Genomic DNA, 24,620 nt, shown 5'->3' with positions numbered 1-24,620 from the left:
TGATGAGGAGTTGTATGAATTTTATGATGAATAAAACTTGAGTTTAATAACTTTATGTAATACATTTTTTTCAAATTTCAGGCCCCAAAATTAAGGTGTGTCTTATACATGGGATCATCTTATATATGGGAAAATACGGTATGTATGGTCAATTGTATGAAACTGAATGTGAGTTTTCAGATATAAAGTCCTGAAATAAGAATGCTTGAGGTCGAATCTTGGAAAACTTGGGAGATGGGACTATTGATAGCTAACTGGCAACTGGCAATTAAAATATACAGAGCAGCCCTGGTGGGAGCTCAGCTGGTTAGAGCATCTTCCCAATAAGCTAAGGTTGCAGGTTCCATCCCCAGTCAGGGCACATACGAAAAACAACCAATGAATGCATGAGTAAGTAAAACAACAAACTGATGTTTCTTTCTCTCTCCCCCCTTCCTCCCTCTCTAAAATCAATAATTAAAAAAAATTATATATATATACAGAACAGTACTGGAGAGAACTCAAGTCAGAACTCAGTCACTGCTTAGAAGAAGGCTCACCTTAAGGAAGACACACACAGCTCCAAGCCCCACACCATCTATTTCCAGTGTCTGTTCCCTGACCCAGGACCTATAGAGAAAAGCCCTTCACTACTGGGGCTGTCAATGAAGAGAGGATGTATATTTAGAGATAGAGAGGTCCACTGTGTTTCTGGTACTATTTTAAAAAGCCTGCCCTAATACATCATTATATCCCAGAATAAGCAGGACAGCAAGGCTGGGGCCCCTAGCCTACCTTCCTGTGCTCTAGAAAGCAATCATGCAAGAGCCCAGCAGGAATCCCAGAGGCCCACCTGCTGAAGGACAGCTTGGTCAAATTGTCTCAGGGGTGCTGGACACACTGCTGGACTGACACTACCATCACTCTCCCCCCTCCCCCCACTACCATCACTGCCCCCTCTTACCCCCACTACCATCACTGCCCCCCCTTCCCTCAACCACTACCATCACTCTCCCCCTTCCCCACCCACTACTATCACTCTCCCCCTTCCCCCCCCACTACCATCACTGCCCCCCTCCCCCCCACTACCATCACTGCCTCCCCTTCCCCCCCACTACTATCACTCTCCCCCTTCCCCCCCACTACCATCACTCCCCCCTTCCCCCACCCACTACCATCACTCCCCCCTTCCATCACTCTCCCCCATTCCCCCACCCACTACCATCACTCTCCCCCTTCCCCCACCCACTACCATCACTCTCCCCCTTCCCCCACCCACTACCATCACTCTCCCCCCTTCCCCCACCCACTACCATCACTCTCCCCCCTTCCCCCACCCACTACCATCACTCTCCCCCCTTCCCCACCCACTACCATCACTCTCCCCCCTTCCCCCACCCACTACCATCACTCTCCCCCCTTCCCCCACCCACTACCATCACTCTCTCCCCTTCCCCCACCCACTACCATCACTCTCCCCCCTTCCCCCCACTACCATCACTGCCCCCCTTCCCCCCACTACCATCACTGCCCCCCTTCCCCCCACTACCATCTCTCCCCCTTCCCCCCACTACCATCACTCTCCCCCCCTTTCCCCCCACTACCATCACTCTCCCCCCTTCCCCCCACTACCATCACTCTCTCCCCTTCCCCCCACTACCATCACTCTCCCCCTTCCCCCCACTACCATCACTCTCCCCCCTTTCCCCCCCACTACCATCACTCTCCCCCCTTCCCCCACCCACTACCATCACTCTCCCCTTCCCCCACCCACTACCATCACTCTCCCCCCTTCCCCCCACTATCACTCTCCCCCCTTCCCTCACCTACTACCATTACTCTCCCCCCTTCCCCTACCATCACTCTCCCCCCTTCCCCCACCACTACCATCACTCTCCCCCCTTCCCCCACCCACTACCATCACTCCCCCCTTCCCCCACCCACTACCATCACTCTCTCCCCTTCCCTCCCACTACCATCACTCTCCCCCCTTCCCCCACCCACTACCATCACTCTCCCCCCTTCCCCCCTACTACCATCACTCTCCCCCCTTCCCCCGCACTACCATCACTACCCCCCTTCCCCCACCCACTACCATCACTGCCCCCTTCCCCCACATTACCATCACTGCCCCCCTTCCCCACCCACTACTATCACTCTCCCCCTTCCCCCCCACTACCATCACTGCCCCCCTTCCCCCACCCACTACCATCACTCTCCCCCCTTCCCCCACCCACTACCATCACTGCCCCCCTCCCCCCCACTACCATCACTGCCTCCCCTTCCCCCCACTATCACTCTCCCCCTTCCCCCCCACTACCATCACTGCCCCCCTTCCCCCACCCCCTACCATCACTCTCCCCCTTCCCCACCCACTACTATCACTCTCCCCCTCCCCCCCACTACCATCACTGCCCCCTTCCCCCACCCACTACCATCACTCTCCCCCTTCCCCCACCCACTACCATCACTGCCCCCTTCCCCCCCCACTACCATCACTGCCCCCCCTTCCCCCACGCACTACCATCACTCTTCCCCCCCTTCCCCCACTACCACCATAGTCCTCTAATGCTATTCCAGGTGGTGTGACAGAGAGAGAGGAGATTCTTTTACTGTTGGAGACAGAAGGCTTACTTTTAAGCCCAGACCTCTAGAATTCTAACCTGGAGACAAAAGAACACTGTTAAATGAACTCATGGCAAGTGGAAACCATGTACTAGAACAGTTAATGCAGCTTGTGTCTATCAATGGGTAGAAGGAGGTTGCCTCCTACCAAGTTCTAGCTGGACAAGAGGACTTGAACAAGTCAGAAAGAACATTTTGTCAGCCCTTCTCAGTCTCTCTCCAGGAAACTGACAGCGGAGTAACGGGATGCTTTCCAGCCTTCACAAAGTGGCCAGCCGTGTGCTGGGTGAGGGAGAGAGACGGCAGGGAGAGCACACCCAGTGGGTGCTCACGTAAGTGATACGGTACAGAGCCATTCAGTCCCAACCATTTCTTGTTGTCAGCAGCATGCGCGTTTTATACAGTGATGTCTAGAGCAAGGCACGGTGAGCAAACCCCTGGCTGGTCAGCGGGCATCCCGGTCAGCAGCCACCGACCCCATCCTCAATGGGCAAGTACAGATGAACTAGCCTGGAAGCCAAACAGCACGATCTCTCCTTCACTCCCCCACCCAGATGAAGTCCATGGGCAAGTCACTCAGGGTGCCTGAGCTGCCTCCTGAGATCACAGAGCGAAGCAGAGTACCTGCCCAACTTACGCCACACTATGCAATCCGGAGAGCTGCTGTCACAGTGCCTTATTTATGTCCCTGGCTCCTCCAAACACTTCGGAGAGGAAAAGCAAATACTTACTTCCCTTTTATTCAGAGTAAACAGCAGCATGGAAAAGTTAAGAGACCTCTCTATGGTCATTCAACTTGTAGGGAGAATAAGACCCAAGTCTTCTGACTCTAAATCCAATTCTTTCTCTCACACTATGCTGTGCTCAAATGAAACAGTTCATATTAAATGACTTATATACCCTTACCTGTGGGGGCGCAGTGGATAAAGTGTCCACATAGAATGCTGAGATCACCAGTTTGAAATCCTGCACTTGCCTGGTCAAAGTACATATGGGAGTTGATGCTTCCTGCTCCTCCCCCTTCTCTCTCCTCCTCCTCTCTCTAAAAATGAATAAATGAAATCTAAAAAAACCCCAAAAAACAAAAAACCAGACTTAATATAACAGCCGGCATTTAAAGAACCCTTAAGGATGTGTACTCTAATTCTGGGCATCATGTTTTCTTATCAGTTTTAAGATTGCTCTGCTTCCTCCATAAATGTTTAATTTCACAAACACCCATTATGGTACCTTGCAGTGGGTTGGATGGTAGCCCCCAAACAGATACACACGTACTCTAATGCCGGGAACCTGTAAATGTAACCATATTTGGAAAAATAGGTCTTTGCAGGTGAGCTCACGTTAAGGATGTTGAGATGAGATCATCCTGGATTACTTTGCTGTGCTCTAAATGCAATGACAAATTCCTTGTACGAAACACATGAAGAAATTACAGAGGAGACGGCGATGTGGAGATGGAGCAGAGAGAGAGAGATACGGCCACAAGCCAAGGAGTGCCACCAGCCAGCAGAGCTGAACGAGGCAAAAGGAACAGACCCCCCTCCAACTGCCCCCAGAGGAAGCATGGCTGCTAGAGACGGAATTTCTAGCTCCGAAAACTGTGAGAGAGTAAATTTTTGCTACTTTAAGTCACCAAGTTTGTGAAAAAGGAAGATATAAAGACTGAGAAATTCGCCCAAGGACATAAAGTGTGTAAACAAGGGAGCCCAGATCTGGCCTGGGTACCCTGACTCCAGAAATGGCTCTGTAACCACAGAGCACCTTGTGGCCGAGGCTCCAGAGGGTCCCTCTCCCTGCCAGCCGCCTGTGGGCTGCAGACCCTGCTGTCACTAAGGGAGCAGGCCGCTCAGCCCCCTCCCGGTCCAGGCAGACAGTCCTCTGAGCCAGTGGCTGTGTCTGTGACTGCAGAGAAACCACCTGGCAAAGAGGAGAATTAGTAACAGACCCACAGACCGCAAGGCACGGCCATCCTGCCCGGGCTGGGGTAAGCCTGCAGGCTCTTGCTGTTAGGCCCAGCAGTGCTGTTTCCAAAGCTACCTGCTCGGGCGGCTGTGGCCCATTTACCTATTTCCCTATATCTTCATGGCAACAAGCTGGGATAGGACAGCTTGAGGGGTTTCCAAGGCTGTAAGCCCAACAGCTGAAGAAAATCCCTTCTTTTACTGGCTATGAATTCCAAAGCCTTCTGAAAAACAAAGTTTTCCACCCTCCTGTCACAAACAGGGCAATAACCTCCCCGGGATATGGGTTCAGGTTCTGAGAGCAGTGGTTCCTCGGGGGAGGGGGAGGGGGCAGTACTGTGCAAGGAGCAGAGAAAAGTCCTGCTTGGGGGCCCCTGCAGAGACCCCTTCTCAGGGAAGCAAGGAGCACGAAGAGTGAGCGATGTCCCCGTGCCATCCAGAGGTCACTGCTGTCAATGCTAACTGCTGGTGTGCTGGGGCAGTGGGTTTGGAGGACAGACAGGGAGGAGACAAGACCGTGTCTGGGGTCCAGCCTGCATTCACCAGGCTGCAACGGTTATCTCGCTGAATCCCCCAAGTTAGGAAGACTGTGTGGCAGAAAGGGCCCCATTTCAAGATTAAGGGAACCAAGTGTCAGGGAGGATATATTATTTGGTCCAAAGTCACAAGGAACAAAGACTGAGCTGAGATTCAAACCCAGGTCTGTCTGACACTGAGCCTCATTCTCTTCTCCTTCACATCAGCCTGCCTTAAAGGAGTATCTCTCCTTGGAAAAGCTGATTTCTTTTTTTTTTTCCTTTTAAGCGAGAGGAGAGGAGACAGAGAGATAGACTCCCACCTGCGCCCCGACCAGAACCCACTTTTTAGTGCCTGAGGCAGAGGTTCCACAGATCCATCCTCAATGCCCAGGGCCAACTCGCTGGAAGCAATGGAGCCATGGCTGCCGGAGAGTATGAGAGAGAGTGAGAGCAAGAGTGAAAGAGAGAGAGGAGGGATGGGGAAGCAGATGTCGCTTCTCCTGTGTGTCCTGACTGGGAATCAAACCTGGGACATCCACAGACTGGGCCGATACTCTACCATTGAGCCAACCGGCCACTCAGGAAAGCTAATTTCTTTTTTTTAAGGCTTTATTAATTTTTAGAAAGGAGAGAGAGAGAAAGAGAAGGGGGGACGAGCAGGAAGCATCAACTTGCCTTGACCAGGAAAGCCCAGGGTTTTGAACTGGTGACCTCAGCATTCCAGGTTGATGCTTTATCCACTGTGCCACCACAGGTGAAAAGCTAATTTCTAAGGCTCAAACTTTTTATCGGGTAGAATTTGTAAGTATTGCAGAGACTATAAGTCAAATTCTGGTAAAGCGACCTATATCCTTTTGCAATCTAAACGTCCCTGTGGTTTTTCTGGTGTCTGATACAGGTCTCACCATTTTTACTTATTTATTTTTTAATTTGAGAGAGAGAGAGAGAGAGAAATGTCGATCTGTTCCTGTGTGTGCCCTGACCAGGGATTGGACCAGCAACCTCTGGCTCAGGGTGTAGGTCTCACCGGTTTTAAATGGATAACAATGTCTGAGGGCATTTCCATTAATTCTCACTCAACGTGAAAATGTCTGGCCTGCATGAGCTTAAAATGCACAGGAGCAAGCCTTAATCAAACCAAATAAAAAGCATTTAGGTATGCATTTTCCACTTTAAAGAAATTCAGGTATTTTCTTCCGAGAAAGAGAGAGAGAGAGAGAGAGAGAGAGAAAGAACGCACTGTGGTTTCACAACAGCAGTATCAAAGCATAAACTGGTGGGAGTCTGACCTACATAGAAGCTTTTTTTTTTTTTTTTTTTTTTTTTTTTTTAAAACAGCAGGCATCTGAAGCCTAAAAAATGGAAAGGTTTGCTAAAATTAGATATAGCCTAGCAGAAAAATCCCTCATACTCTCTCAGGTTTATTAGATATTTTACTAAAGTGTTACACCCATCATGCCTAATGGAATATTTAAGGATTTAATTTTTATTCTTTAGGATGGGAGAGGCAGGTGGGAAAGGAGGGAAGGGAACTATGAATTCCCAGTGCCGAGCACATTTCAACCCCCCCACAGCACGTCCCCTGGCTGAGTCCCTGGAGAACGGAAGTGACACAGTCAAGGCCAAGGCCTGGAGAGGGGGGCCTGGCGGCTGTGGGCTCCGAGAGGGCCCCTCCTGCAGCGGCTTCCGGGGCGCCCGCCACAGCCGCTCTTTGTGGAGGCCTGAGCCCTCACTGCTCTCTTTGTGTGGGTAACCTGCTCCTCCGGAAAGGGCGAGAGGGCCTTGGCAACCGCTTACCGCGTCAGGCACACGCGGCCAAAGGCACCGCGATAAGAAAAGCCTGGCTGCTGGGATGAGAGCCCTCTGTCTTCAGTGTGGGCCGGGTCTACGCGGGCTGGCACGACGTGAGGGCTGGCTGGAATCCTTTCCTGAGCGCTCTTTCCCATGGCTTAGGGTTGTGGAAGTGGGTCCAACTTGGGGGCTTAAAAGCCAAGTGCCTAATGCCTGGTTAAATGGCTTGAACAACCAATATTTTATTAACTGATGCAAAATGTCCAGTAGGACATCATCTCTACCATGACTGAATTTCCATCAAATCAGATCAATTCTTATTCTGATTTTTAAAGGTACTTCTAAAAATTCTTACATATTAATATACTAATAAGGAAACAATAAAGATATTTAAAGCAGTATGTCCTTTCCCCCTACTTTCACACACAGACACACACAAAGGCTTCCTAACGCGGTGGCTCCCTGCAGGTCCTCGGGCACAACCGCTCCAGAGTGTGTCTTTTACTACAAATGCCCGGGGAGGGAGGGCAGAGCTCGTGCTGCACTTACACACGGATTTTTCCTTTTAACTGAACCCACTGATACGCAATGTTACTTTAAATAGGTGCCAAGGCCCCCGGAGGCCTGACCACCGTACATTAAAGGAGATGCCTAGCAGTCAGGGGCACCCTCCTCTCTCGAGCAGGCAGCACACTCAAGGGCACCTCAGGAGGCAGCAGCCTCTACCCAGGCCACCCTGCTTCTTGGTTCCCCATGTGCTGTCATGGACACTGTGGCCCAGGGTGTGGTCAAGGGGTACTATGCATGTGCTCAAGAATAGCAACCATGCTATTACGCATGACCTTTTATTTTGTGCCATCTGGAATGGCAGTCCTACAACGAGAACTAGTAAGGCTTTGATTTAGGAATCACTCCATGAAATCACACTGCTTTACAATTTAAGTGGCAAGACGACATGCAGGGCTGGGTGCTCACTGAAGATGGCCAAACCTATGGGTGGAAGAAAGAGGGCTGAGGCCACCTCCAGTTTTTATTTGCCAAACATACACCAGAAACACGCTACCGTAGGTACTTCCTCTGCCTTTTTGTTGGTAGAAACAAATCAACTTTGGACACTTCATAAGAAATAGGGGCAAAACCCAGAAAAGGCTGGAGTTCTCATGTGAGTTAGGAGAAGGTCCAGATGATACAAGAGCCGAAGAATAGAGAGAGCAGCACACAAACAGTACTCAGTACAAAATCCTAAGCATCCAATGAGTTAAAGAGGTGGTGGCGGGGGGAGGACCAGAGAGGTGCAGACTAAGCGCTCTGTATGCAGGTGTCAGTTTATACTGGCCACTCTGGTGCCCACGCCCATACCAGTCTGACGGACCGGCAGAGTCACCCACAGAGCTGCTATTTTAAGGGGCCCTACTACAAACTGATGGCGTTTTGTGGAGAAACAGTTATGTATCTACATAATTATCTAAACTCTAAGAATTTTACTCAGAAAGCTGGACAAACGAACCTCTCAAGTGATAAATCTGCCTTGACCTTCTCATCACTTCCCCAACCTTGCTGGTTTTCAGAAGCTGACTTCCTCCCCCTTCACACACCATGAAGTCTGGCCAAATACCAAAGCTAGCCAACTGACCTGGATAATTACCCTCAGCTCCTAACAGATGCTGTGGCCTGCTAACTTTTCTAGAACTTAGAAAACATTTGCAGGAAGGACCACGCTCATAGTTCTTGACTTAAACCCATGGCAACCAGGAGACACAGGCTGGTCTCCACCCCAGACAGTGCCGAGCTCCTCACCTGCCCCTTTAGCTGGTCTCTAGAACACATATGCCAGATTCACCCGTTACAACCAGCTTTCACTGAACTGGCAAGACTGAACTGATTATTAAGGCAACTTTCAACTAATTAAGGGTTTAATTTATTTATTTATTTTTTTTTCATTTTTCTGAAGCTGGAAACAGGGAGAGACAGACAGACTCCCGCATGCACCCGACCGGGATCCACCCAGCACGCCCACCATGGGGCGACGCTCTGCCCACCAGGGGGCGATGCTCTGCCCATCCTGGGTGTCGCCATGTTGCGACCAGAGCCACTCTAGCGCCTGAGGCAGAGGCCACAGAGCCATTCCCAGCGCCCGGGCCATCTTTGCTCCAATGGAGCCTTGGCTGCGGGAGGGGAAAAGAGAGACAGAGAGGAAAGCGCGGCGGAGGGGTGGAGAAGCAAATGGGCGCTTCTCCTGTGTGCCCTGGCCGGGAATCGAACCTGGGTCTTCCACATGCTAGGCCGACGCTCTACCGCTGAGCCAACCAGCCAGGGCCTTAATTTATTATTGTTAATTTTACTAACACACTCAATTTAATTTTATACTCAAACTCCAAAGCAACCCACAGAAGGGGCAATTATGAAAATGACTACCTTGAGCTGCTGGAGCTTTGGGAATGTAAACCGGCAGGACCACTCTGGGAACACTGCAGCAGCATCTGCTAACGGGAACATGTGCAGACCCTGTGGCCCATGCTAGATGCACACCACATGCCCCGCTCAGGGCGCACACAACGTGCACCTGTGCTGAAGACAAGCAGCGACACGCATCACAGCAGCACTTACTCTCTGGGACTCCAACCCATCGAGAGATGAGCGCGTGACTTGTGCTGGAGCCCCCCAGGGGAACAGCACTCACAACAATGTGGATGCACCTCACTCCCGTAGAAGGAGAGACAAACTCACTGGGGGATTCCACCCAGAGAACATTCACGACCAGCCCAGCAAGTCTGTGCCGTTAGAAATCAGGACAGGTATCATTACCCTTGGGAGGGAGGAGACTGAGGAATATGCTGGGTCTCCAGGCCCTGGCCGGTCAGCTCAGTCGGTGAAGAGCCTCGTCCTGAAACAAGGTTGCGGGTTTGATCCCCGGTCAGGGAAGAGACAGGAAGCAACCAAAGAATGTGAGACTGAGTGGAATAAAAAATGTTTCCCTTCCCCTCGCCTCTCTTCCTCTATCTGTCTTTCTAAAAATCAATAAAAATTAAATCCTGGCCGGTTGGTTGGAGCATCGCCTGGAGCACAGAGGTTGCTGGTTCAATCCCCAGTCAGGGTGCATACAGGAGCAGCCTGACGTTCCTGTCTCTCTCTCCCTGCCTCTCTCCAAAAAACAAAAAACAACAACAAAAACCTTCACAATCTACATTACATATGACTCATAGTTTTCCATATGTACATTATATTTCAATAAAAATTTATAAGAGAATATCTCATCAGATTTTTGCTCTCATACATAAAATGATCCTTTACGAGTTCATTTAAGCCAATTTCTATGAGAAAGTAACAAGAAAAACGACCTATTTCTACTCTAAAGGCCATTTTTTTGTGTGTATATTTTTCGGAAGTTGGAAATAGGGAGGCAGTCAGACAGACTCCCGCATGCGCCCGACCAGGATCCATCTGGCATGCCCACCAGGGGGCGATGCTCTGCCCATCTGGGGCGTTGCTCTGTTGCAACCAGAGCCATTCTAGTGCCTGAGGCAGAGGCCATGGAGCCATTCTCAGCGCCCGGGCCAACTTTGTTCCAATGGAGCCTCGGCTGCGGGAGGGGAAGAGAGAGACAGAGAGGAAGGAGAGGGGGAGGAGTGGAGAAGCAGATGGGCGCTTCTCCTGTGTACCCTGGCTGGGAATCGAACCCAGGACTCCCACATGCCAGGCTGACGCTCTACCACTGAGCCAACCGGCCAGGGCCTAAAGGCCATTTTTATGAACTCTACTTTTTTGGCATCGGCATCCTGAGAGATGTTGGATCTGAGTCTCAGTCCTCTGCCATGGGGGCAGCACTGAGACCACTGTGGAATCAGACGGAGCCGGTTTAACCCTGGCCCCACTATGCAGCACCATGTGTGGCCTGGCCACACACCAGCTCCTTGACTGTAAAGTGAAGACAATGAGAATAAAGTGGCACATGGGTGTGAGCCCGTCTGCAAGCACCTCTTCTCAACAGGACATCCTTTAGGGCAGTAGTCCCCAACCTTTTTTGGACCACGGACCGGTTTAATGTCAGAAAATATTTTCACGGACCGGCTTTTAAGGTGGGACGAATAAATGTATCACGTGACCGAGACAAGCGACAAGAGTGAGTCTTAGACGGATGTAACAGAGGGAATCTGGTCATTTTTTAAAAATAAAACATCGTTCAGACTTAAATATAAGTAAAACGAAAATAATGTAAGTTATTTATTCTTTCTCTGCGGACTGGTACCAAATGGCCCATGGACCAGTATAGGTCTGCGGCCCGGGGGTTGGGGACCACTGCTTTAAGGGGAAAAGCAGAAGCAGCTCTCCACGCATCCTTTATAAGCTAAGCGCACACACTGGAGCTCAGGGCTTCTCTGCAGACCGTTACTGCGGAGGATGCCGGTCTACCACTGGAAACCAAATATCACGTAGCTACAGTAGACTTCCTCTTAAACATTTATCCCAATACTTTTAGGAACTAAATTTTAAAAATAACTACTGCTTTTGAAAAGTCAGTTTATGATCTTCACTCTGTTAGGTATTCATATCTTTTGAAGGCTTAACTTTGAAGAAAATAAGATCTCAGACAGGGATTTTAAAATCCGCTCAAGCAGAGAGAAAGATGGAGGAAGCGAGTTTTGTGTTGTGAGGCTGGCCGACTTCTAGCTCTACACCTACCAACACCATTTAGATCAAGCGGCAAATCTAATGACAGCAAGAAATGACACAACTGCAATTGAATAGTTTTGTGTGTGTGTGTGTGTGTGTGTGAAAATGAACGCTTGCCAAAGTCAACCTAGCCCCATTTTTAAGTACAGTCATTAAAAACGAGTATCTAAAACATGTTTTGGGTTGTGAATTAAAGATCCATGTTGACAGTACAAGTTGTCAGATCGTGATTTTTATCAGTTGTGGCTTCCTAGGGCAAACATACCTGATTATTTCTATGAGAATACTTAGAAAATCTGCCATTTGAGGAGATCATGCCAACTGACATTAGTCACGTTGGGACTGTTTCAGGCTTCTGAGGGTCTCCCTACTGTTATCTGAGCTCCTCTCTACATGCTTTGGGCTGAAAACTGCACCCCGCCCTGGAAAGCAGTCCTTAGCACGTCACTCAGGACTGACGGTCACTAGAGCAGTACACAACATATCCACACAGATTGCCCTCTAAGAGAAAATATGTGGAGGAGAAAACAGGTGGCATTAAAAGTACATTTTAGTTTTAATGATGTTGACAGTTAAGTTTGAAAGAATTCTGAGTTCAACTTTCAAGGTGGTTAAAATGCGAAGAGTTGCCAACTTGAAAGCACTCCCATAAGCTAAAATAAATTGTCCTCAGACAGGACGATCTGAGCAGCAAAAAGACTAAAGCCTGTAACAGACAGACCTAAGTAAAACATACAAAAATTCATAACACTAAAACCATTCACACGCAACAGGGAAAAATGCGTTACCGGTCATCTTTGAATTGTGGGTAAGAGAGGGTGTAAACTATTCAAATAAAGGAAAAGGCTGGTGCGTTTCTCCAGCCTGTCCTGCAGGACTGACTTCCAGGATCACTTAATGATCGACAAAGAAAGCTTTTTGTCTATTTTTTTTTTTTTTTGTATTTTTCTGAAGCTGGAAACGGGGAGAGACAGTCAGACAGACTCCCGCATGCGCCTGACCAGGATCCACCCGGCACGCCCACCAGGGGCTACGTTCTGCCCACCAGGGAGCGATGCTCTGCCCCTCCCGGGGCGTCGCTCTGCCGCGAGCAGAGCCACTCTAGCGCCTGGAGCAGAGGCCAAGGAACCATCCCCAGCGCCCCGGGCCATCTCTGCTCCAATGGAGCCTCGGCTGCGGGAGGGGAAGAGAGAGACAGAGAGGAAGGGGGGGGGGGGTGGAGAAGCAAATGGGCGCTTCTCCTATGTGCCCTGGCTGGGAATCGAACCCGGGTCCCCCCGCACACCAGGCCGACGCTCTACCGCTGAGCCAACCGGCCAGGGCCTTGTCTATTTTTTAACTAAAAGAATCACTGCTAATAAATTCAAAAAAAATTAAGTAAGTGCAGAAGGAACAATAAATTTAGACAGCTCACGATGTTGCAATTCCTGAAGAATAACCAGTCTAGGAAGCATTCTCACTCAATGGCAGGTGAAACCCTAGGTGAAGTCTGACAGAGAACTTTGTCATGGATGGCTCAGCCCAGCAACACCAGAACCACCATCCAATCTTAATGTCCCTCAGAGTCAAATGACACTCCAGAAAAAATGCCAGCCCTCAGAAGTGAACGTGAGCCCGCTGAAATAACTTGAGCACACTCTGGTTTCCTGTGTGAGAAAGAAGAGGCAGGCCAGGGGCGGTGGCACCATGCACCTCGAATATACAACTGGGCACAGCCACGGGTGGAAACTCTGGCTTCTTCAAACATATGGATGACATTAAAAAGGAAAAAAAAAAGAAGGGGGAAGTGTTACCACATTAAAATAGATTTAAGGGAACCACCAGCAAATGCAACATTGGACTCTTATTTGAATACTGATTCAAACAAATGCAGCAAAGACATTTAACTAATGGTATCAGGAACTTGGATTACTTTTCTTGGGGGTGATGATAGTAGGTTATGTTAAAGAGTAAGAAGTTCATTGGTTAGAGATACATTTTTTTAAAAACAGAGACAGAGAGAGAGAGTCAGAGGGATAGACAGGGACAGACAGATAGGAACGGAGAGATGAGAAGCATCAATCGTTAGTTTTTCATTGCGTATTGCGACACCTTAGTTGTACATTGAATGCTTTCTCATATGTGCCCTGACTGTGGGCCTTCAGCAGACCGAGTAACCCCTTGCTCGAGCCAGCGACCTTGCGTCCAAGCTAGTGAGCTTTTGCTCAAACCAGATGAGCCCGCGCTCAAGCTGGCAACCTTGGGGTCTCGAACCTGGGTCCTCAGCATCCCAGTCTGACGCTCTATCCACTGCGCCACCGACTGGTCAGGCTAGAGATACATTTTGAAGTCTCTGTCACCCAAAGGGAGGAGGAACACCTAAAACAGAGATGATTTTGAACCTGTGCAATAGGTACTGGGGGATTATTATACCATTCTCCCTTTGTCTAGAGGTGAACCGGTCCATAACAAAGAGTTTCAAACAGCAGGAAGGTGATGGTTATGGAAGCTGGGTCAGAGAGTTCATTATACTGTTCTTTGTATATGTGTCTATCTTTGAAGATGTCTTTAAAAAAAAAAGGTAGACACAATCCAAGGGAGCACTTTCAAGGCACTCTGGGATATATCGCACACTGAGGGGCCGACTGACCTGGAGCAAGGCATCATGCCAAGAGGACTCCAGAAGGAGAACATGGCAGGACTTATCACGGCGATGCCTACAAAACCAGATCTCTCTTGTCTACAATTTCCTGAATGACACGAGACGTTTTAAACAGCCCTAGTGAAGTCACCACTGGTGTGGTCAGCCACCGAGGACCAACTAGCCTCGTGTACAGGCAGCGGCTCTTCTCACCTGGCTGAGGGGGGTGGGGCGGTGGCATCTGGTGCTGCATCAGAGGATAGGGTGGGGGCTGCTGGTGAGGCATCAGGCCGGGGTGCCCAGCTGCTCCCAGAGGCGCCAGGCCGGGCCCTCCTGAGTGCTGGTGTCCTTGTGGAGGGTTCTGCCCGTGCTGCTGCTGCTCCATTTGCTGGCGGGCTCGCAGTTCTGCATATTTCAGCTGCTCCATGTGGAAGTTCTGGCGTTCTGTAAGCAACTGCTGCCTCTGTTGTTCTAACTGGTAAGAAAAGAAGAAGAGAAATGACACCAGGAGAGGCTCATGGGAATGGGTGACACACAGGACATCTACCTGATCCCTGAATTCCCTGTTCATCACGACAGTCACACAGTCACCTCCCCTCCTGCAACAGCTACAGTAAGAGAAAAAGCATTATTGCTACTTGGACACCTGTCGCTGGGCTACAGGTCTTCTCTGTGGTGAGCACAGGCCTGCCTTTTTTTTTTTTTTTTTTTAAAGCAAGTTTTTTGTTGTTGTTGTTGTTTTTATTTTTTATTCATTTTAGAAAGAAGAGAGAGAGAGAGAAGGGGGGAGGAGCAGGAAGCATCAACTCCCATATGTGCCTTGACCAGGCAAGCCCAGGGTTTCGAACCGGCGACCTCAGCATTTCCAGGTCGACGCTTTATCCACTGCGCCACCACAGGTCAGGCCAGGCCTGCCTTTCTTTTTTTTAATTTTTTTAATTTATTTTTTACAGAGAAAGAGAGTGAGTCAGAGAGAGGGATACACAGGGACAGACAGGAATGGAGAGAGATGAGAAGTATCAATCATTAGTTTTTCATTGTGCGTTGCAATACCTTAGTTGTTCATTGATTGATTTCTCATATGTGCCTTGACCGTGGGCCTTCTGCAGACCGAGTAATCCCTTGCTGGAGCCAGCGACCTTGGGTTCAAGCTGTTAGGTTTTGCTCAAACCATATGAGCCCACGCTCAAGCTGGTGACCTCGGGGTCTCGAACCTGGGTCCTCTGCATCCCAGTCTGACGCTCTATCCACTGCGCCACCGCCTGGTCAGGCAGGCCTGCCTTTCTTTAAGCCTTTACCCAGGAGGCCGCTGTGCTCTAGGTCCACCCAGGACACGTGTAATCTTCTCTGGTAGGCCTTCAGGTATTTAAAAAGTTTCCATACCTGCTTTAATCCTCCCCAGGTAAAAGAAACCCCTCCTGTTCCGTCCTTTTAATAGTCTCTCAGACACTAGTTCAAGTCCCCCAACCTTCCCAGTGTTCTCTTCTGGACGTGAGCTTCTGGGTACTATTTTAGAACGTGACACCAGAGTCAAATCTTCTCAATGTGTGGATTCGGCCTGAGCTGCAGAGACGCACATTTTCCACGTGGAACACTGGCAGGGTCACTGTAAGTCTTAGCTTTCAAGTACCCGAATTTATACTGGGCGACACAGTCACGGTATGTTTTAGAATATCTAAATAAAAATTTGCATTCATTTTCATTTGAAGAACATAAGCATTTCAATATTCAAGATAATCTTTCTGAAACCCAAATTAAAATAGAGAAAAAAGTTATTAAATGTGCCAGGAAATTCAGAAACCATATGCCTGACAGTAGTACAGAGAATGAAAGGTTATCAAAATTAATTTAATTCCGGGATAAAAAAGAAAGCCAACTTGAAAAAAAATAAAAATAAAAATTTCAGATTTCTAGGCCCTGGCTGGTTGGCTCAGTGGATGGAGCCAACTGATCTGGCATGTGGACATCTCAGGTTCGATTCCCAGTCAGGGCACACAGGAGAAGTGAGGATCTGCTTCTCTTCCCCTCCCTCTCTCGGCCAGTGGCTTGATTGGTCTGAGCATTGGCTCTAGGCACTGAAGATAGCTCTGTTGATTCAAGCATCAGCCCCAGACAGGGGTTGACACTGGATCCCAGTCAGGGCGCATGTAGAAATCTATCTCCCTTCTTTCCAGTTAAAAAAATTAATAGTAATGGTAAAAATCCAGATTACTAGAAGTAAATAGCATAAGGATCATAAGGAAGGTTAATAGATCTACTTCTTTTCAATAATGTTCCAGCCCACTGTTTTCAACAGCAAGAGCCAAATCACCAGGAGGCATTTTCCGGAGGTGTGCTGCCCAGCACAGCAGCCACCAGCCACAAATGGCTCCTGAGCAACTGCTGTGTGGCTGATCTGGATGAGATGTGCAGGAAGGGTAAAATGAACACTGAATTTTAAAGACTCAGTATAAAAAAATCTAATTTTTGATTACATGTTGAAATAGTATTTTGTACCTACTAGGATTTTTTTAATTTTTATTTTTTACAGGGACAGAGAGTCAAACAGACAGGAACAGAGAGAGATGAGAAGCATCAATCATCAGTTTTTCCTTGCGACACCTTAGTTGTTCATTGATTGCTTTCTCATATGTGCCTTGACCGTGGGCCTTCAGCAGACCGAGTAACCCCTTGCTCAAGCCAACGACCTTGGGTCCAAGCTGGTGAGCTTTTTGCTCAAACCAGATGAGCCAGTGCTCAAGCTGGCGACCTCGGGTTTTTTTTGTTTTTGTTTTTGTTTGTTTGTTTTTTTCGGGGTTTTGATCCTGGATCCTCCGCATCCCAGTCCAATGCTCTATCCACTGCGTCACCACCTGGTCAGGCTACATACTAGGATTTTTAATGTGGCTACTGAAAAATTTTAAATTACATATATGGCTCACACTACTTTTCTGTTTGCTCAGCACTATTCTAAGGCACTTAATAGGTTTTATTTTTTTTTAAGATTTTATTTATTCATTTTAGAGAGGAGAGAGACTGAGAGAGAGAAGGGGGGAGGAGCAGGAAGCATCAACTCCCACTTGTGCCTTGACCAGGTGAGCCTGGGGTTTTAAACCAGCGACCTCAGTGTTCCAGATCGATGCTTTATCCACTGTGCCACCACAGGTCAGGCAAGGCACTTAATAGGTTTTAAAGAGATATATAACATTTTAGCTTTCAGGAGCAGCCAGTTCTACAGATAAATACTGTGTACTGTACTATCATTAGCTAAACTAGATGGAATATGCACGAGAATCAGCCTAAGAACCCGGCTGTTAGCGAAGTAACTGAGAGAAGCATCACTGGTCATCGGGAGCAGCAAGCAGGGAATGTGCAGGAATGGGAAGGTGCAGGATGACAGGCCACAGACACGGTGTGGGTCGCACAACCAGGTGAGGGGAGGAGACATGAGGACAGATGGTGAGGCTTCTGAAATAAATGATTTTGTGAGTGGTTGAGAGTTACCAGGAGGGAGTGGACAGGGTGCTAACATGGTCCTAACCGGCTGGTGTGGACTCTTCTTTTTCCAGAGAGGGTGACCCCAAGAGGGAAAAGCCTGGCCCTAATTTCCCTCCGTTTGCAGGATCAGAAGGAAGCTGCAAGATGTGACTAGCAAGAGAAGCCTGTGGAAGCCCAGCCCGGCAAGAACACTAGTCGGTGCGCCACCACCAGTAAGATGCAGTGCGACAAGAGGGACGTGAGGATTCTGACTACAGGTCCTGGGCTCTGCTTTCTTCTCACCATTCTTTCTAGGAAACTTAGGACTTTGCTGAGGTTATACTTTTAAGAAGCTTCCAAAAAAAGGACCTCCTGCCTATGTTCTTGTTGAGCTACTACTGGTCTGGACAGCTTGGCTCAAGTCCTGCAGTTATGTAAGAACTGTGGAATTTAGGCCAAGATTTGCTTTATAAGGATGCTGCACTGATACTGGAGGAGTATTTTGTGCCTCTGAAGAAAAATTTTAGTCTCTGCATCCCTATCTTAGTGGGGTTTTTTGTTTGTTTGTAACTAAACCAGCCTTTCTTTAGGAGATGCTCTTAGTATCAAGGTATTAACCTTGAGGGAAATATTGCCCAATTTTCCTTGCCTACAAATTAACCTTAATTATACTATTTTTTTTCATGAGTTTTCTTTTGTCTTTTCAAAACAGAAGTTAATTAAAAGTAATCAGAAGAAATAATAAGGATGAGTGACTAAACACCCCCACACACACACACCTCCCGCTCTGAGAGAGAACCCAGGTTAAGCGTTCAGCTCCGACACGGGATGAGGGGGTCCTGCACGCAAGAGTGATGTCCAGAGAGCAGGCCACCTGCTGGCTCCCGGAGGACCAGCTCTGCTCCCAGGCACAGGCAGCAGCTATGGGCACATCCTGGCCTTATGCAAAAAAAATCACCTGTCTTTTGTGGACACCTCACCCGTGTTGAATCCAACTGAAGACTGGACTACGCTCACTGCTGTGGCAATCAGGAGGAAAGTAAACTGGGAATTTCTGAGGAGGGTTACAACACTGAACACATGTCAAATGCCCTTACCAATTACCCAGTGATGCAACACCTGGAAATCCAGCCTAGAAAATGGAAGGTGTGTATAAGGTCAGTCATTGAAGTATTATTTCTGATGTACAGTTATTTCCAAAATACACGAAATAAAAAAAACCACTCAAGTTGAAACAATACGTAACATAATTCCAATTATATTTAAAAAATTCGTGCCCAGGTATAAACATGTTATATACATACTGAAAATGTTCTGGAAAATACCAAATTAAAAACACTGATTGTTCCTAAGAATAAAACTGAGTCCAGGAGAGACTTTGTAATTTATTCATTTCTTTATAATTTCAAAAAAATTTTCACCACATATACTATTTTGGTAACCAAAAAACAAAATGCTGGAAACTGCCCAAGTTACAAGCCACAGAGAATCAATTGATTCTCTCCCTGTGCCATTTCCTAGGGCTGTGGATAAAATCCCAACAGTTAAACTGAATAACCCCCCCCCCCACACCGGGCATGAATGGGTCTGTTCACGCTCTCCCGGCTCTGGGCCCTGCACACAGTGCTGCCTGTAGCCCTGCTCGAAGGTGCATCCGCCGTGGCATTCAGACAACCTCCTCTCCCCTCACTCCCATACCCAGTCCAAGCGGAACCCAGCACAACAGAGCACTCTTCTGCACCACAACACCAAACACAGACACAGCTGTAAGCGCAGCTGAAGTTCACACAAAGCTCTTCCCCAGGCAGAGGAGGGCAGGAGTAAAAGAAGGGGGGGCCGCAAAGTCCAACCACACTGTCAAGGGCTGATGTATCCACTGAGACCTGAAGCCTCCATGACTCGGCCTTAGAACAAAAGTAAACAATCACACCTTCTGTTGAAATGTTTCATGTCAGTGACCAGACCTCCACAAAAGAACCAGGTCCAAAACAGACACATCCATTCCTTACACTGGGGGAAACAACACAACCGCACTTACTGCCCCCCTGTGTGCTTCCAGACCCTGGGGGGAGGGGCACCGCTGCTATGACTGGTCGCTCTGTCCTCAGCTCAGTCTGCTTGCTTCCTGAAGCCATGCACTTTCCCCCCCTTTTTATTCAGAGCCAAATCTGCTCTGGGTACAGCCTTCTTAATCTCAAATAAAACTACCCATAAGGTGATGGTGCATGTCTAACAATAGGTTAAATTACACGAGAGGCAGCACAGAGATGTGTTTCTATGCAGAAAACAAAGTTAAATACAATTTTCCTGGGGTAGTATAAAATTCACTTCTTGGATTTTGTTCTTCTTAAATTTGTCATAAAGTGCAATGAACTTCTCTAGACCTACACTATGTGTGATGGGGCACTATTAGCAATACCTTTAAAATCTATCCACAACTCGATCATTTCTCTTCACTTCCAGCTGTCATTCTGGAACAAGCCACCATCATTCCCTGTGAATTACCCTAAAAGCAACTCACCAGTCTCCCTTTTCTAACTTGTCACTTTGTCATTTATTCTCTACACCACAGCAGAGGGAGGAGCCCTGCTAAGCAATAAGGAAGACCATGCCAGGCCTCTGTATATCGTCCACATGTTCACTCACTGCATAGCAGGCCCTGCAACTGCTCCACCTTTGAAATAGAGGACAATGAAAGGCCTCTGGGCGGCTCACAGGAGCCTCTGGGATTCCTCACCATACTCTGCCTCTCACCTCCTCCTACGTTTCCGCTCCAGCCCACCCACTTACACCTTAGTTCCCAAACACGTCAGTCACCAGCCTCAGAGCCTCTGCGCAGCTGCTTCTGGTGCTAAGCACGAGCCCAACAGTCTGTGAGCTTCTCAACAGGTCTAACTCGATGTCAACACTTAAAAGTGAAATCCCTCCCGTTCTCCCCTCCTCTGTAACAAATGGGGATGGACACACAGAATATATGAATGCATACACATACATAGCATGAAACAGCTTATTTAAAAAAATTTTTTTAATGTTTACTTTATTGATTTTTACAGAGAGAAGAAGGAAGAGAGAGAGAGAGAGCGAGACGTGAACACCAATCTGTTTCTGTATGTGCCCTGACTAGAGACTGAATGAATCGGCAACCTCTGTACTTTAGGATGACGCTCTAACCAACTGAGCTATCCAGTCAGGGCATGTAACAGCTTCTAACATCGTTAATTATTTAAGCTTTACTAAGGCAAAGAGTTTTGTTGGGTTTTATTCGCGATTCTATTCCCAGTATCCACAGGCCTAGACAAAGCACGTGCTCAATCAACATTTGCCAAATGAACAAATAAACCTTATCCATCACCTATGTCGCAAAAGCCATCGATCGGCTCTAAACATGGTGACTGTTTTCTCTTCAGCAATCATGCCATTCTCTCCACATTTCTGGATTCGGGCCTTTCTTAGAGCTCAGCTCAGTCCCTCCTCCACCAGAAAGCTTTCCTTGGTAACCAGAGCTCACCATGGTCTCCTCCCCTCTCCACTTCCACCGTCCTGTCGCCTCAGTGTTCAGCCTCCGTGTCAATGTCTTACCCCCACTCCCCGCCCAACCTCCCTGAAGACAGGGTCCAGGTTTCCCACAGCTTTGAGCTTCCTAAACGTCTCTTTTCTGAAGGTGTACACTTTTTACACACAAATGACGCTCAGAGATTCAGAGAACATTTAGTCCAGAAGCTATAAACCAGATCAGCTCACAGATCCATTCTTACTGACCTCAGAACTGTTGGTTTTTAATGCAAACAGGAACGCATTCGGCAGGGCCTGGCCCCGCGTGTCTCTCCTGGTGCCACCCTTCCCCCCAAGCCCACGCCTGAACGCTGCTCCCCTGACCGACATGTGTGGTTGGCCTGGCACTGAGGCCTGCTCAGTGGGGCAGACCCTCGAAGTCGCGAACTCAGTGCCAGCTCAGCACTGTCACCTGAAGTGGAGTCAACCCTATTCATCATGTCATTTCCTTGACAGACTCTGTAGGCTCCGTAATGGCCTCCAACACTGGGGCTTTATGAGGGCTGTAATTGCTACTGAGCTAATTATAGCTGCAATCATAATATCTTCAAAAGATTAAAAATTTTACATCCTTATTCTTAATTACTACTTAACACTCAAGAGGATATCTGTTTTTAGGTCATTAGGAAAAAAGCAATTTCATATTTGATTCTGAAGAATATTAATTCTTAAGAACCATATCTGATTCTTAAAGTCTAAATAAGGATTTTTTTCATTTGTATTTTTAAATCTTTATTTATTGATTTCAGTGAGAAAGGGAGGAGGGGGGGGGGAGAGAGAGAGAGAGAGAGAGAGAGAGAGAGACAGGAACACCGATGTCTCTGTGTGTGCCCTGACTGGGGATCAAACTGGCAACCTCTGAGCTCCAGGGTGGTGCTCTGACCCAGTGGTCCCCAACCTTTTTTGGGCCATGGACCGGTTTAATGTCAGAAAATATTTTCACGGACCGGCCTTTAGGGTGGGACGGTAAATGCATCACGTGACTGAGACAACATCAAGAGTGAGTCTTCGACGGATGTAACAGAGGGAATCTGGTCATTTTTAAAAAATAAAACATCGTTCAAACTTAAATATAAATAAAATGGAAATAATGTAAGTTATTTATTCTTCCTCTGCGGACCGGTACCAAATGACTCACGGACCGGTACCAGTCTGCGGCCCAGGGGTTGGGGACCACTGCTCTAACCAACTGAGCTATCTGGCCAGGGTGAAAAGATATTTTTATTGATTTTAGATAGATTGAGGAAGGAAAGAAGAAGAGAAGGAAGAGGGAAAGGGGGAGAGGAGAGAGAAGAAGAGAGAAGAAAGGAGGGAGGAGAAGGAGGGACGGAGAGGAGAGAGGGAAGGAGAAAGAGAGAGGAAGAGAGGGGGAGAAGGAGGGAGGGAGGGGAGGAGAGAGAGAGAGAGAAAGAGAGAGAGGGAGGGAGGGAGAGATGGGCATTCATTTGTTGTTCCACTTAGTTGTGCATTCATTGGCTGCTTCCCGTACGTGTCCTGAACAGGATCAAACCTGCAACCTTGGTGTTTTGGGACGACACTCTAGCCGACTGAGCAACCTGGCCGAGGCCAAGAAAAGATTTTAAAAATCTAATGCTATATAAGCAAACCAATTATTTAACTCAAAACAGTATGCCCTGAAGCTCCTGCTTGCTAGGCAAAGATGAGGAGCATAGCATATGGCGAGCTGGGGCAGGGTAGTGGGCAGAGAGCACTGTGCCATGGGGCGGAGGACTTGCTCCTCACTGGCCTGATCACTGTCCACGATAAAGTCATAGTAAAACCTTGCATATCTCACAGTCTCAAAGTTAAAATAAAATAAAAATGGCTCAATGCTTTATAAAGTTCTAGAGTCAAACACAGAGCCGAACAAACACAGGGTTAAGACCTGGCCCTGTCATTTGTGAACTGTATCATCTGAGGTACATAAAGCAGCCATCCACGCTTCATCTGATTTCTTCATATGCAGAGGGGCCGAAAAATAAATGGTCTTACATGCCCACCCAGCATCACTGCTGGATTCCTGTCCCAGCAGATCTGAAGCAACCACCACTTTCTTGCTGACAGCTTTCTTATACTGTTTCAGAGATATAATGAGAAAATCCAAATCAAGTGGTTTAGCACAGTGACTGGCCCAATAAATGCTCATGAAGCCAACAAAGGCTTACAAATACTAAGAACTTCCTCTGCAGCTATTATCACTGGTTTGCAGAAAGGGGCATGTACGTCTTTACTGAACATGTATGTGTGCCAGGCACATGCCATTCCTCTGCCACTGAATACTCCCAACAGTCCTGTGTGGACGTCGCCGGCAGAAAAGCAGCTTCCTAGTACTTATCCCTTCCCCACTGAAGCCTGTCTATGCCCCCAATCAACCTCAGATCCAGGGATGGTCTGTGTGACCAAAAGAACACAGAAGTGAGGGCATGTGACTTCCAAGTTTAGGTTATAAGAGACACTGTGATAATAAATACAGTCAATAATACTGTGATAACTATGTATGGTGACAGGTAGGTACTAGACTTATGGGGGGTGTCACTTCATAAGTCATACAAATGTCTAACCACTCAGATGTACACCTGAAACTAATCTAATACTGAATGTCAACTGTAATTGGAAAATGAGTGATACCGTGGCTGCCATCCCAGGCCTCTGACACGCTCCTGCTCTTCACTTGCTCCAGGGGAAGCCTTTTCAAGAGCAGCACTAGGGAGAGGCTGACGCAGCAAGGAACTGCAGAGGCCTCCTGCCAACAGCCACATAAAAAAGCTTAAAGGTATGCCCTCCAGCCCAGCTGAATCTAAGAAGAGTACAAATTCATGACAACCCTGAGCCGGAACCATCCAGCTAAGCTGCTCTCAGAATCCCGACCCTCAGAAACCATGTGAGATACTGTTTCTGTGTTCAGTCCCTAAGTTTTGGGACAGTTTTCTACACAGAAACAGATAATGAACACAGATGTACTACTGACATCCAGTGGCTAGGGACTGTCCTGCACAAAGAATGTTCCTGCCCCAAATGCTGATCAAGAAAAGGCAGGTGGCCCTGGCCGGTTGGCTCAGCAGTAGAGTGTCAGACAGGCATATGGAAGTCCCAGGTTCGTTTGCCAGTCAGGGCACACAGAAGCGCTCATCTGTTTCCCTACCCTTCCCCCTCTCCTTCCTCTCTGTCTCTCTCTTCTCCTCCCGCAGCCAAGGCTCCACTGGAGCAAAGTTGGCCTGGGAGCTGAGGATGGCTCCATGGCCTCTGCCTCAGAAGCTAGAATGGCTCCAGCCACAAAGGAGCAACGCCCTCTGGTGGGCATGCCGGGTGGACCCCGGTTGGGCGCATGTGGGAGTCTGTCTGTCTGTCTGCATCCCCATTTCCAACTTCAGAAAAATACAGAAAAGAAGAAAAGGCAGGCAACCACCAAAGGATCTGCACAGAGCAACCTCGTACAGTAGATAGGAG

The 24,620-nt window shown here is 48.2% G+C and overlaps 1 protein-coding gene across 1 annotated transcript in view; it reads right to left on the bottom strand.

The window, feature by feature from the left end:
• Nucleotides 1-24,620, bottom strand: part of SMARCC1 (SWI/SNF related, matrix associated, actin dependent regulator of chromatin subfamily c member 1) — a 147,457-nt gene that overhangs the window by 6,797 nt on the left and 116,040 nt on the right. The window contains exon 26 of the mRNA XM_066245840.1: nt 14,379-14,640. Coding sequence (XP_066101937.1) covers nt 14,379-14,640 — 262 coding nt within the window. The remainder of the gene's footprint in view (nt 1-14,378; nt 14,641-24,620) is intronic.

The sequence above is a fragment of the Saccopteryx bilineata genome, chromosome 10, assembly GCF_036850765.1.
Source record: "Saccopteryx bilineata isolate mSacBil1 chromosome 10, mSacBil1_pri_phased_curated, whole genome shotgun sequence".
Lineage (NCBI taxonomy): Eukaryota > Metazoa > Chordata > Mammalia > Chiroptera > Emballonuridae > Saccopteryx > Saccopteryx bilineata.
This window is presented reverse-complemented; position numbering and strand designations above follow the sequence as displayed.